Source organism: Diorhabda carinulata, chromosome 8 (genome assembly GCF_026250575.1).
Source record: "Diorhabda carinulata isolate Delta chromosome 8, icDioCari1.1, whole genome shotgun sequence".
NCBI lineage: Eukaryota > Metazoa > Arthropoda > Insecta > Coleoptera > Chrysomelidae > Diorhabda > Diorhabda carinulata.
This window is the reverse complement of record NC_079467.1, coordinates 18501489-18517289: the sequence shown is the minus strand read 5'-3', so window position 1 is coordinate 18517289 and position 15801 is coordinate 18501489. Positions and strand designations below refer to the sequence as shown.

The 15801-nt window shown below is 31.5% G+C and overlaps 1 protein-coding gene across 3 annotated transcripts in view; it reads right to left on the bottom strand.

The window, feature by feature from the left end:
* Nucleotides 1-15365, bottom strand: part of LOC130897179 (uncharacterized) — a 55691-nt gene extending 40326 nt beyond the window's left edge. For all 3 annotated transcript variants that reach the window (XM_057805904.1, XM_057805905.1, XM_057805906.1), the window contains exons 1-2: nucleotides 15203-15365; nucleotides 9583-9702 (exon numbers count right to left, since the gene is read on the bottom strand). In XM_057805904.1, coding sequence (XP_057661887.1) covers nucleotides 9583-9675 — 93 coding nt within the window. In that variant the 5' untranslated portion in view covers nucleotides 9676-9702; nucleotides 15203-15365. The remainder of the gene's footprint in view (nucleotides 1-9582; nucleotides 9703-15202) is intronic.
* Between the last annotated feature and the right edge of the window lie 436 nt (nucleotides 15366-15801).

Sequence of the window (15801 nt, the reverse complement as noted above, 5' to 3'; positions counted from 1 at the left end):
TAAATTATTTGACTTGTTACGTCAGAATCACGTTGGACACGTATTGGCCGGACTTAGTGTCTTGTTATTTTGCAAGGGCAACTCAATATTGGCTACATATTTCTTGTACCAAAACAAGAGAGCCTCCCTTTACCTTAAGTTCGTCTTATTAAAGAATTTTTGGGCATTTTTATCTCGCAAAATGTATTATATTTAGCTTAAGCTATTATCTTTGTTAGTTACTGAGCCGTTAATTATGAAAATTTTAATGCAAGTGATCGTTACAAAAATATTTAGTTAAACATTTTGTTTTTTAAAAACTATTGGAACATACTTCAACTCGTACTAACGGTGGATCTTTTCAATTTTAAAGATTATTTTTTTTAAGAGTTTTAAGTATCACTACTAGATAGAATTAATTCAATTTATTTGCGAACTAGTCCACAAACTGCCCCTACAAGAAATGAATGTAACAAGATAGTTTTATAATGGACCAAATAGGTGATGCGTTTCTAGATTACCACCTCTCAGCATTGCTGCGTTAAAAATTGAACATAAAACAGGTGGAATAGGAATTTCCATACTTAATTTCTTCTGGAAGAAATGTGATGAACACAAAAATAGAATCAACAGTTGAATGAAAACAATAGTAATTTCATATTTTCAGAAACCGGTACTGTTTGTAATGATTCTCGAATCAACATGATGTAAAAGCCAAATATTATTATCGATAAAAGAAGTTTAAGGTCACAAAGAAAGTGAAGTGAAAGTAAGAAAGAGCCAGTCGAAAAATTTCGTGCTATGCATCATTAACTTACGTAACGAAGTTTGTGTAAAATAACAATGTATGCAAAATATAGTCGACTTGATATAAACAGTCATGCTTCAGGGTAAAATATGCCATCCATCGTAAGTATAAAAATTATTGGTGGCCATGTTTATTAAATAAAATAGTCAGCTGTTTTTTTTTAATGATAACGATGATTTTTTCGAATTCAATATGTGATATTTGAGAAAAATAAATTTCAGTTTCCGTTTAATAATTCAGCACAAGTAGTGATTTGAGACAGGAGGAATGAGCAAACGTTGTCCTTCTTCACGTTTGAAACGTGGCTTTTGTTCGTTTCCTGTCTATCCCCATCCGCTTAACTTGATAAAAAAAAGGTGTCACGGTGTCAAGAACGAAATTTTCAAACCATTCTTGTTATCGAGAAGGTTATTACAGAAACAGATGCCTCAATAACCTCGACTAGTACTTTGAAAATGATTAATGATGAATTTATTCAATTTGAATGGAATAATTTACTATAATTTTTTGATCATAACATCAATTGATCTTAGTATGAAATATTGACTAGATAATTGAGGATTTTTAGAATTAGAATTCAATCCAGAATTAGATTATCATCTAGACTTTAATTCATTCCATTCAGATCCTGCCCAAAAAAGAGTTTTTAAATGAGTACTTGGTTCAACCAGTGAATTTCTTTCGATTTATTTTATGTCAGGATATTCACTTCTAAGAGGAATTTTTTTTACTATATATCCAAATAAGGAACTTGGACGAGGAAATAATTGTCCTTATTTGCTCTATTACCAATCTTATATAATGAGGAAAACAGAAGATAAAAGGTCAGGAATGAATTGGAACGTATTCAAAAAACTGATGACCTTGGATTCGCGGATGTCTATTAACAAATAAAAATTACATGCAAGAGAAAACAAACAGGCTGCATCATAACAAAACACCAAGTGGACTAGACATAAACAACAAAAAAAAAAGATGTTACGAGACAGCAAAACCGATACAGAAAGCATCATATACTTGGAGGAGAAGAATTTTGGCAAACAGCTTTTCTATTTAGATAGCATAGTAAGTACACAAGGAGGTACTTTAAATGATATAAAAAGAAGAATAGGCCTGAAGTCATTGTATAAAATATGGTCTTCAACAAATATTTCAAGGATAACAAAACTAAGTTTAAGACTACAATCTGTTTTGTTATATATGGACGAAGCTTGAGAATATAAGAAAGATGTTGCAAAATAAGTATCTACGTGTTATCTGCAAAAGTTTTTGGCTAAATTGGCTATGTAATGGACACTTTTGGATCATAACTAAAGAAGAGAAAATTGATATAACGATTAAGATGTATAGATAATACACTATGGAAACCAACAACAAACAGAATCAAACAAGCATTTGATTATAATACAACATGCAGAAGAATAAGAGGCAGATATGTACGAACATGGGGAAGAACTATAAACAAAGAAGTGCAACAGATAAAATTGATACAGATAAAAAATGGAAAGTGGCTATAGAAATGAGCAAAAACAAAGAAAATTGGACGAAACCAACAAAAGGACGCATCAGGAGAATCACCTCATCGTTTTACTACAGCTGGTGCAACACAGATAGGTGCCTTCTGCAACACCGGAAGCTGTATGACGATGATGATAATATACTACTGCTCTCTGTCGATTCTTATGAAGAACACCCTGTATAAACGCTGTTTCGAAGTAAGAAATTTTCGAAAAACTGATAATTCCTATAAATTGCAGTGAATTTTGAATGTTTATTTATACTGTATAAGTTTTGATATCTGTTGTTTTTGTGATAGGACGTATAAATACGAGGGGTGCTACATAAGTTTTGAGATATGGCAACACTGATGTGGTCGTCCGAAATCAGGTGTTGTCCCAGAAAACATCGATGCTGTGCGTATACTAATAAAGCAAGATCGTCATGGGGCATACTAAGAGATTGAGGCATATTTAACCGTTAGTTCCACTGGCTGTAAAAAGATTATTTGTTGGATACCGCATAATTTGACAAAGATCGTGCCGATTGGTGGGAAGAAATGCTGAAAAAAATTAAATCGCAGTACTTCAAAAGACGTATGTAAGATAGTGACAAGCGACGAAACAAGGATCTATGCATATGAACCCGAAATTCAATAAAAATAGATTGTTTAGGTGTTTTAAGACATCACCAAATCCAATAAAAGTGGTTCGCGCATGTAGCACCTCCAAGCAAATAGTCGTCAGTTTTTCGGAATGGAATACCTGGGCGGATCGCTAACGTATCATGGTATGGTTAATTTTGAATGGTAAACCAGCAGTTGTTTGCTAGAAGTGCTCGAAAAAATTAGGGAAACCAATCGCAGAAGACGAATCATTCTCCACCACGTCACACATCAGTTCAAACGAAAACGTTTATTAACATCGAATTGGTGGGTCAAAGATTTCTTCTCATCCCCGCAGATCGAGGTACCTCAAGCGCATGCGTATTGTTTATTGATACTAACCGAGAATTGAAAAACGATTAAGCTATATCTAATTATAAATATTTGTTTTTGTCTATCTCAATTGTAATTCCATCGAGTTTATCAACAGGAAACGAAGTGGACCGTAGAATTTAATGTGGTAGTGGGTATAATTCTTAGTAATACAAACCCCATTAATAATGGGAAACACAAAAATTTCGATACACTATTAGTTTTAAACAAATGAAATCAATAAACTTCTGACTGCACAGGATTACCTAATAATATAATCAGCATTTAGTTAGTCAATACACCAGGATATACTGACACTTAATTGACGCAATGATGCAATTGGTATAGATCAGAACTACCAATAAGTCAGTACATTCATCTTAGTCCAAGCATAGTACACTTGATGAAGATGTGTTCATTCCATGTCTGTCTAAATGCATATCTACGTATTTAACATTATACAATTGAGGAATTTGGTGGTTATTAACATACAATTTTAATCTCAAATGGACGCAATTGGGTTTATATGAGAACCATATATTGTTGGCAAACTTGCACCGTGATCGGTTCAAGAAAACTCCCCTGGGAAGCTCAAAAAAATTGGTTATGGGTTGCTATACTGGTATGGTTCACGAGAAAGTATCTGTTAAATATGATCTAATATTATTGTGGATGAATAAGTGCCATACCTCATCAAAAATCTAAGAACTTTTTTTATTGAAGATTGAATATAGAAGATTGAAAAAAAAAATTAATCCCAATTGAGTATATATCAATATTTTTATATGTTGCTGTTTAAAATTATTATTTGAGTATTAAAATGTTCTGGACGTCTTACCTCGATTTTTATCTACCGGATGTTTTAAATTTGCATAGCGTGCTTTGTTGGTTAAATTAGTATAATATCCATTCATTTAAACAATAAATTTATAGTTACCATGAATAATGAATTACTAGGAAGATTTTTTTAGAATTTTATATAATATGTTAATTGAGCAATGAATGAATATAAACACGTTTTTATAATATTTATGAGAGAACAAATATAAGACTTGTGATTTTTTTTAGGTTAGTTTTTGGAAAATTTAGATCAGATTAGAGTCTCTAGTCTTAACAATATTTGTGTTGACTTACAAATATTGACAGAGTCAGAGTCAGCTCAATTATAAGGAAATCGATCAGGAGAATAAACACGAAATAAAATAAAAAAAATCATATTGAAAACAGCATAAGATGAGACGAAGACACTAAGAAACGTGTGGTTTTGTGCAGGGAACTCATCATCATCATGCTTTCACATAAAACAAGACAAAACTCTAAATAAATATAAAATATTTCGTTTATAGAAGAAAGCATCAGAGCAAAGCAGAAAACTTATCAAATACAAACAGAGTAGAATTTAGCAGAATGTTTTTCAAAATCAAAAACATTATCTGAAAATATATTTTAGACAAAGATAAAAAAAAAACGAAATAATTTAAGGGAGGATTGAGTACTTTAGAGAGCTGATGAACAAGGAATATGTAACTGATGTAGAGATAAATAAGAATAGTGTGGAATATGATGAAACTATGATTAACTCTAGGAAATAAATAGAAAACATCAATAAAAAACGGAGAAGTTACCAGGAAATCATTTATTTAGAGCATAGTTATTGAAATATGAAGAGATAGAATGATTAACGATGTTTCGATTACTGTGTGGATTCAATGGAAGGTAAAATGAGTCCTTGTAGGAACTTTTAGAAACGGAAAAGATTGAAACAAAAAATTGCATTGTAGAAAGAGAAGAATGTTCTTTGGGCGCCTATGGAAAAAAATTTAGTTCCATCTCTATTTTCCCAACAAAAATTTTGATTCTTTGGTATAGTAAGTAAACAATTTTTTTTTAGCGAAAACAAGTTGTGGTCCTTGATGTCAGTATATGGTTTTTGTATGAATATATACTATTCATATCTATGAAGTTTGATTCGTTAATAGACAGTTGCTCATTATCATCATGGACATGGAGGCTTTTCAGTTAAGGATGCTTCAGTGAATGATAAGAAATGCGTTGAGTTTTTATTTATGACATAAAATACTTTTATGGCTTTGATCCATATCTCAGCCATTCTCTTAGCTACTGTCCAGTAAGATGTATATACCATGCTTGTTAATAGATCTTAGCTATTAAACGGTAGATCGTTGTAATTTCTGTAGTAAACGGCACAATAGGTACACCGGCTATTCAAGATAATAAATGATGATTTTAAAGGTGAAAGAAACTGATCAAAAGCCATCTAGGGTACACAACCCTTCTACAAGGTTTTGCTTGATTATACTACAACTTGAAATGACTACTTTCTGATCAATTTCTTTTAAATTACAGTAACCACTCACTGATATCTATACAATCCTATCTGGAGTCCTTCAAGAAAATGTTTTGAGTCTAGTTCACATTTCAGAAGCTAACACTTAAATCGAAGACTAGAGGAACTAAACCAATTCGCTCATAGGTAGGAAAGTAGGAAAGTTCTACTGTAGAAACAAATAGCCAGCAATTCCAGCATAGAAATCCAGCGGATATTTCAGAACGATGCGCATCATTATCAATGAAGTCGGATATGTGCCCAAAAGTGTTTTTACATACACTACCGGTCAAAAGTTGCTACCTCATAATTTCAGAATAATACACTTTAATAAATTTCTCTTTCAAATAAGTGCAACAAGTTTAAACTTGCGAGTACCGATGGATTTGTTTATCATTTTTTAGCTGTGAATTATTTCTTCGGTGTTTTTGATTGTAGTTTAGTCCCAGTTAGTCCTGTGAGATGAATGAACGTGCTGTGATTTATATTTTTTGAACCAAGACATATTTTTGTAAATTTGATAAACGAATTGTTTTCGTTCTCCCAAATTTGGTAAATTTTATAATGGGTAAATCCAAGAAACTATCGGTTTAAACTTGTTACTGTATTAATCGCAAGTGTTGGACTAAAACGTGAGAAAATATGCATCCACCAGGACTTTTGGTGATAGAAATCGTTCAGAACGGCATCGAGAAAACCCCAACCGCTGAAGATAAGCGTATTGAATTGATTAGTAGACGTGATTGACGACTCACGGTCCCATAGATAGAAGCTCAGATCAAAAAATCTAGAGAACTGCCTTTAAGTACTTCTACAGTGAAAAGAACATGAAAATTGGACGCATAAAGAGTGATTTATGGAGTGATTAGGTCACAGTTTGAGGTTTTTGGCTCCAAAACAGGAGTACTAGTACGCATGTCAAAAAAGAGAGGATATTAGATTCATATGTAACCTCGACTGGAAACACGGTGGTGGCTCGATGATGGTTTGGGCATGTTTGGTTTGAAGGAAAATGTAGTACGTTCTGGCCATCACATGAGCAGTAGAAAACTCATCTTCCAACATGACAACGATTCCAAGCATTCCTCGAAGATGTACAAAGAGTATTTGAAAGAATTGGAAAGAAAGAATGTACTGAAAGAAATGATTTCGTCGTCACAGTCACTGGACCTTACCCCATTAAGCAAAAACTTATGATCGGTAGTTTAATGCCAATATATTTAACCAGAACTTTCCAATTCCTATTTAATTCCTGGTTTAGATGAGGTTAATTGAATTTCTTCAACTTATGTCGCACCCAAACTGTTTTATTTTATTCAATCTGTTGCAGAACTTAATCTATTTTTTCAGTGAAAGACTAATGCAAATTTTACTACCGTGGAAACGTTTGAAGCCAATTATGAACGGTGGATATAAACCTAGTACAATTTGTAATGCTACATGTGAAAGATTTATCAAATTTGTACAAATTTCTTCTATTTTAAAATATTTTTTATATCTTCCAAATTTCAAAATTGCATGAAATACTTCCACGATTAGCATTATACATAAACGGGGGAGGGAGGAAAGTTTTTACACTTCCATATATGAATATTTAATTAACAACAGAAATTTGTGATAAAAAAAAACTGAGAATATACTTATAAAAATGCATTAACTAATTACTTTCTTTTGTCAAACAATATGCCTTTATATGAGTGTAACATCTAATTAAATATATTTTTTGTAAGCCTCACATTTTAATGCCTCGAGCGATCCGGCAACTTCTTTTTTAAATATACGGAGAATTAAAAATGAAATTAATTAATTATATGAACTTGTGAATATTTGAATTATTGAAAGTTCAAACTAATAACACTAATGTAAATAACAGGAACAAAAGTATCTGTTGTTTATTTTTATATCATACGCGAGCCGAACTTTTATTACTTGCGGGTAATTGAATGTCGTCTTGAGTTAAACAAGAGAGTGACTCCCACCACGTTTTTCCTTATTTTTTATTATCACTACTATTTTTTGAGTTATCAATTGGTTTCAGCAACTTAAACATTTCATAGTCCAGCCTATATGTAAACGAATACAGTACGAACTATGGCATCGATTTTATCTCTCGGCGACTTGTACTTATTTTTTCCTTCGCCACCTCCTTCGTGACACACGTCAAGGATTGCTTCATACCTAAATCTGAAGAGCTGTTTCGTGATTTCAAAAAAAACCAGAAATCTTGAAAAAGAGCAAAGATTTTTCATTATATATATTATTATGTATATATAATAGCAACATATTTGGAGGAGGAAGATATTAAACTTTTTTCTGCCTTATCTATTGTCATCCAAGAGTCATGCGACATAAAAGACACCGTACAAGTTGCAATTTTGTTCAGATATATGTATTCCCAAAGTCCAGAAGATCTTCTAGTATTGCCACTGCTCTCTGGACAAACTAGAGGGGAAAATATGGAGAAAATACCTTGAAGATATAGGGATCGATTTAAATAGAATCGTTTCAATAGCAACTGATGGAGCCAGACGTATGACAGGAAAAAATAAAGGGGCAACAACGATTTTTTAGAGCAAATTATCCACAAAATCTGAAGTTAAACTGCGTAATACACCAAGAAACGTTTTTTGCCCAAATGTTTCTGGCCTAAATAGTTGAGGTTATGAATTTGATAATCAAAATTGTTAATAAGATCTTGACTCTACCATCGCCAGTTTAGAAAATTGTTAAACGAAATAGAGACTCAGTATTCCGACTTTTTTCTTCATAATAAAGTGGGAAGCCTATGTTTTGGTAGAAGAACCTGTTTGCTTTGAAGAAAAAATAATCCCTTATGCGGAAGATATTCGGAGTGGTGAATCACTTCAATTTTAAAAGCCATATCGCGATAAAACCAGTGCAACTGTTGAAACGATATTCTTCAGCACAATTATAAAAAAATTATAAATTAATTTGTGTTGTCAGATTTGAGCTATTCAAAATCAACAAAACCACTCTATCATTCATAGTAAGTCCTCTCCATACAAATAGTAAGAAATCTACATTAAGCCGATTGAAACTGGATCTCTAGAAATGCAAATTATCGTCTTAAAAAGTAAAGTGGAAATATACAAGAGTTTTTTGAGGGGTTGTTGAGTTCGATTAATCATAAACTTGTTTGAGAATATCAACAACGATAAGTGGTAGTTTTCACCCTTAAAAAACAAAAAGCACTTTTCGACACAGGGAAGATTTTGAATAATGGGGTGAGTAGAGCTTCAAATCCAAGTTTTTATAAAAAACGACGTTGATGAACAAAATTCCAGTTTTAACGTTTTTTACCGCCGGTTCCTGGCTTATATACAAGCACGCCAAATGGGTCTTTACGCTGGCTTTGTCCAGATATAAAGGAATTTTAGAATTCGGCGAATTTGCACTGCGCCTTTAATCTGTTTTTTATAAATGGTAGACGCACCTTTAATGAACCTTTTATTATAGAAAGCGGTTTATTTACAATGTTTCTTCTAAATACTTTCCAGGAAAGTCTATTTAATTATTTCAATGCTTCTAAATGTTCTTGATATTAGGTCTGTAGTATTTATTTAAAAAAATCTAATTTTAAAACAGAAGAGACCTAAAATAAAGAACATTTAGAAGAAATATATCAAAAGGTCTAAGAAATAAGAAATTGAAGAAATTTATTTATTTCTTGTGTTTCTTTTTGTTCTAGAACTTTGTAGAATTCTCTTTGTGTATATAAATAAGTTTATCTAAATAAATATTCGTAGTGAAAAGAGCGAATTAGTGAAAATAATTGCAAAAATAATTCAAGTGATACTTATAAGTAAATTGTAATAAGTTAAGTGTATTGTACAGTGCATAAATAAATGAATTAAAAACGTGAGGGAGAGAGTGTTTATTTGTTCACCCCACGAATAGAAAGAGCGTAACTAAATACGAAAAAAGTTACAATATAATAAAAATAAATTTACTGACCTGTAGTTGGGTACCTGGGTTATTATTATACGGGGCAGAATTCACGAACACGATAACACTTAAGAAACATACGAGACTTACGTAACACTTCATTTTGACTAGAGTAGTAGGTTGAAAAACCTGTAACAGAAAAATAAAACCTGTTAATGTAACCATAAATTCTTACAATATGGTGTCCAAATGTATCTCAAGACTTTCACTTGTGATAAACGTAATAAACTGATATATACAGGCGCACTATAAGGTATTGTATGAACAAACAGTATACAAGATTGGTTTTGACGTTGTTGCACTACAAAATGTAAGTGGTTGTGGATAATTTCGTGGGAATGTACAATTCTTATTAATTGCAATCCAAAATATATTATTAAATTTCAAATATTGAATTAAATAGTACCAGGGCTTTATTTTGAAATTAAATTCTATTTTTATGTTGTATTTTTAGTTGGATATATTTAAGTTTACAAAAAATTTGATGCTTTTCACAAATTTCAGTTGGAATATTGTATTTTGACGTAGAATACAACTGAGTTTTTCATTACCAATTTCCGCTACATTCTTTTCAACTTTCGTACAAATAAAAAAAGATACAAATTCGCAGGAAACCAAACAGACTGAAAGTCCGTAAAACCCTTTCTCTGAAGGCCGCTTGACATGATGCGATACAACGTGCAATGCAATACAAGTTGCAATATTTCTTGATCAAAAGCATGCACAGATGAAGTTCATCTGATTTTTTCTTGCAAGATCTGGACATTATCGGTTTTGTGCCGTTTTTATTGCATGCAAGTTGCAATCTAGTTACTTTTGGCTGACTTTCGTAAAACTTTTGTAGCAGAAAGGGGAATAGAAAAGAGTATAGCAAAAGGTAGTGAAGTAGCAGGAATGGTATGTTGTTCCTTATGCTCCTTTTATAGACTACGACTTTTTGTTAATGCACAACCTCAAGTCGCTAAAATAGTACAACGGTACCTTTAAGGGGGAAATATTTTAGTTTTAGACTGGCCTCTACGCAGTGTGGACTTAAGCCTTATTGAGTATGTATTAGACAATATTTATAGATGTATGCGATCTACAGATTTGATACCAACTAACTTTCAACAAATGAATTAAGTGTTAATGACGGAGTAGGAGATTTTTAACCAAAATTGGTTGGATGACTTGATCAAAAGTATTCCACACATTTTCAAGATGTGATTGGAGCTCGAGGAAGCAACGTACGTTATTAAATTTAATTTATTTAATTTTGGAAGAATTATTTTTAGATTTCATACAAGAAATTAATTTTCTATCACTTTCTGTCTATAATTAATGCAAATAAAGAAGAGAGTTAAGACTAGAAACATTTGAATGAATGATAATAGTTATTTTATTTCCATCAGATTGATCAGAAATCATAAGATACTTTTTTGGTGGATTGTATTAATTGCTTGGGAGCAGTTCATTAAGAGTAGAAAGTCTCAATAATTCGATTATAAGATAGAGGCCAACAACTACCATTTATTAATTAATTACCAAACTCGTTGCTCTTGAAAATCAATTAAATTGTTCTCAATTTCTCTGTCATTCTCTTTGTGAACAGCGCTTGTTCGTAGACTTAGAGAGAGAAAGAGGGAAATGTTTTATTGTCAAAAAATGATTATAATTTGTAGACAGAAGTTTGTAAAAATTAAAAAACAAACATAGAAATAACTACGTTTAAAATATTTGTTATTATGTAATGGAAATTTCAAACTATATACGTTGGTGCTTAGTTTTGTAATATGACAATACTGATAATAATATGTCAAATCTGACATTGCCATCATGAAGTTTGACATTTTCAATGTTGAACGTACTCAGAACGAGTTGCCATATGCTTTATTTATAGATACTATTGAATCGCAAAAATAATTTATATTAACTATTGACTATATGGATAGAAAACTTATATAAAAACGTTGTCAGAATAGCCACAACGTGTTCTGGAAAACGCAAGGCACACAAAACGCGTTGTGGCTATTTTAAACGGCCGCTGGCCGTTTTCGGTCTTTGAGTGTAGCACATACATTCAATATTGCATGAACATTTGGCTCTAAAAAATATTTGCTCGCGTTGAATATCGCATAATTTTAACAATCGCTTAAAAAAAGCTCGTGCCAATAAGTACAAAGAAATGCTGAAAAAATTCAATCAAGAGTACTTCAAAGGACGTCTATAAAATCGTGACAAGCTACGAATCAACCCAAAACTAAACAACAATCGACTGTATAGGTCTTTTGAGACGAGTAAAAATCAAAAGAAGTTATTTGCCTATTTTTTCACAATTACTGGACATCGTTCCATTAGAGCAACGTAAAACGGTGGATTCTAAATGGTACATCTGCATTCGAATGCCAGAAAAATCAGGGAAACCAATCGCAGAAATCTAATCATTCTGCAACACGACAAAGCGAGCTCCCACACATCAGTTTAAACAAAAAAGTTTTTGAACAGTTAAATTATCGAATTGATGAATCGTCCTTGTTTGGAACCCAATGATTTCTTCTTATTTCCGCAGATTAAAAATAAATTGCGAGGACAACGTTTCCTACATCTGAAGAATGATGCGTTCAAATCACGTGCTTCGGAATGGGAAAAATGCTTCGACAATTGGTTAAAATGTATGCAAAAGTGTATAGGTTTGAATGGACAATACTTCCATTTGTCTACCTCAAAACTCAAGTATCAACCTTCATATATACTATTTCCTCATTCCGTGGCAATGAAAAAAAAACATACGAAAATATGCATCTATTTTAAATAAAATATTGCTATTATCTTTGTTTATGGGACAATAGTTAATGTGAGGCCAATTTGAAAGTAAAATTACGAATTTCAACCAGAATCTCAAAAAGTAGACACAAAATTTTTCTATCAACCTAATTGTGAACAGCACCAAACTGATATAAAGAAGGTACAAATTTGAACTGACTATTATGTGTTTATTGAAATATAAAAAGTTATAAGTAATACGTCTTGTACTCATATGGATATATAAATATAAGGAGAAATATAAACTTGTATTCATTCAAAAACTTGATATTTGTGAAAGTGAAACTATACAACCTCCGACAAAATCATTATTGTAATTGGTTACACGAGTTGATATTACCTTCCTCATTACATAATTGGAAATGTTCGCGTTATTGAAAATAATTTGCAATCATATCAAATTTGAACATCGTATAAAAGACTGAGACAAATAAATCAAGATGTATGTAATAAACATGTGCCCACGACATTGATTGAAAATTTCTATACATCATATTATATATGATATTATCAATCTAAAAAATCAAATTCCAGAAACTAAATTATAATACAAGTATGAGATACACACATTTTTGCGCTCAAACTAATTTTAGAAACATTTTTTCAACTCTGAAGTTGATATAGTAGAAAGATGGTTTTGAGGTGATGCAAATCGCTATCCATGCATTTTGTGAGAATAAGTCATTAGGCGATATTTCGGGTGAATATTTTTCTTACACCTGTAGTGCCGGTTTTAGTGCCCTGGGCGAAATTTCTACGGCACTTCTCAACAGCTGTTCAAATCTATACGCAAAAAAGGCAAGAAATGTATCTAGATAACTATTTTTTATATCCATTTATTAAACAAAAAGATAATGAAATTTTATTATCAAAGTTGCAGCAATTTTATTTTCGATTGTTAAAGTTTGTGGAAAATAAAAGAATATCGAATTTAACCTTGGATAACTTTTGAAGGATTGATTATACCACAAAATTGTTAGGGAGCTTTTTTGTAGAGCGTTAAATTTTTTACAAAAATACATCTTGACAATTCCAACTTCTCGTGCCCATCGTGTGTTATAAAATTTCAAATTCCAAAAGAACGTTGATCATTGAAATGGGAAATGAAAATTTGCGATTTGGTACCTCTTAAAATGAATTCTAAGAGCTCCAATTTGCACGGTGTTTTTCCAATAACAATTTCGATAAAATAAAGAAAATAAAAATTCATCGATTTTTTTTAAACAGTCCTGTGTTTATTGTTGCCAAGATAAAGAATGGTTTGCAGAGTTTTGGGAATTTTCGGGCAAGCAAGCCTCGTTCGAATATATTGTCAGCCGCGCTCCTTTGAACCTGGCGGCCTAGGCGTCGCCCTACCGCGCCCTACCCTATCGCCGCTTCTGTACACCTGAATATTCATGCAAAATCGATTGTATCGTTGTCTGCAATATCATAAGAAACGTCTCTATCTGTAAGTCACATGTCGATCTTTTCCAATCATATTTTGCAGAGCATCGATGTTTCTCGGAATGACAATCGATTTTGGAAGATCTTCTCCACATTCGTTACTGACGGACGCACGATGACCATGATGAACTTCTGCAAACCAATTGTAAACGGTCTTCTTTAATGGTGCTTTATATCCAAAAGTTGCACGAAGCGATTCTGTGTATGGTTGTTGAGTAAACCCTTTTTTAAAATTCCATTGTTACTCTTATAATAAAATAATAATAATAATAGTAGAGAATGAAATGAGTTAAGAGAAGATCTATCGTAATTACATATAAGCTATCTTATGATGAATTTTTTTTAATTCTCATAAAAATTGCTAAATTTTCCTGGGTTTGTTATTTATTGTATTTTTCCAGTGTCAGTCATTTTGTTACAGACACAAGTGATTATGGAAATGTATAAATAATAACTTTAGAAACTATCTTGTACCGAGAAAATAGTGAGCAAACTATGAAATTTCGACTCATTAAATATTCATTTGTTTTATTATTACTGTTACTAACAATTACGTCAACGTTGATTCGGAGAATCGTTTAATAATATGATATTTAAAGATTTGAGAAGTGTTTTTTTGTGGAAAAAGTTGTACTCTACATTGTTCTCTCGAAACCAATCCAGTATATCATTACTACGATTACAAATTGTATGAATTGGCCTTCAAATTGATTTTAGCAATTTAGCAATTTTTTCCTATTCTTAGATCGCAAAGAGATACTGGCTGGATAAAACTTTGGAGTTTATGAAGAGGTCATCGCGGAAAGTCTACTTTGAAGCTAAAGTACTAAAAAAACGGTATCACATTGAATTGCTCTTGAAGGTAACCTAATTGAAGAATAAAATTCAAATCTATATAAAAAAAGATTTGATCGATGTTAACCGACGAAACTTTTCAACGCAAATTTTTAAAATAGTTGATTGAAATGGTAGTAGAAAAAAATATAAGGAGATTTGAATATGAATATTGATAAAAAATTCAACAAACAACCGCCAAAATCTCGACAATGAAACTCAAGGTGAAGATTAAACCAATATTAAGTATATGGATACTATAGAATAAAAATCCATAGGATGTATTGACACATTTTCGTATCGTTTTCGCTTTATAAATAATTGAAAAGTGATTTCAAAATGTAAAATGAAGAAAAGCAATTCAAAGCATTCATATTTGATTCAATTATGAATGTGGTATCATAATCCAATTTCCAAAATTCAATTTGAAATAATAATGTCTACCTCGCTCGAATTAAAGCGAAAGGTTTCGCTTTCAATACTCGCCCTACTTTTATATATTAAAAAATAAAACGTACCTTAATGAATTATAAAGTAAATTTCTTACCTAAAAAATTCAAAACACAAATAAAACCTAAAAAAGATATCAATTTTTCAAATTATTCTTCGATTCAAAATTTTGTATTTCAGAGCACCACTTTATGAGAAAATTAATAACTATGAGTGCATAGTTACTTCTTCAAATTCTATAGTAAAATAAAAATATTGACGCTTCTACAAAAGTATACGCTTGAATTTAATTCGTCGGTTGGAGGAGGGAAAGAAGTTTACATTGAACGGACGAACCGAACCTAGACCTACAAAAATAATTCCATAATATCGATATAATTGGGCACAGAAATTGGATTTTTAAGTCATTTGAGTTTGTTTTAGTCTATTAAAGATGCAATTGCATTAAATATTGATATTTTGTAATAAGTGAAACGGAAGAAATTTGTCCGTTTATTAATAAAACATTGTAGTCCTTGACTTAAATGAAATACTGATAGGATAATTTCGAAAGAACCTTTTAACGTTTGTGTAATAAATTTTCGATTAATTAACCAAATATGAAGATGTTATTGGAAATTTATTATTATTTATAGTTTATTTTTATTTAAAATCTCTTTAAGTCATATTCTTAACACTTGGCAAATATTTAAAACA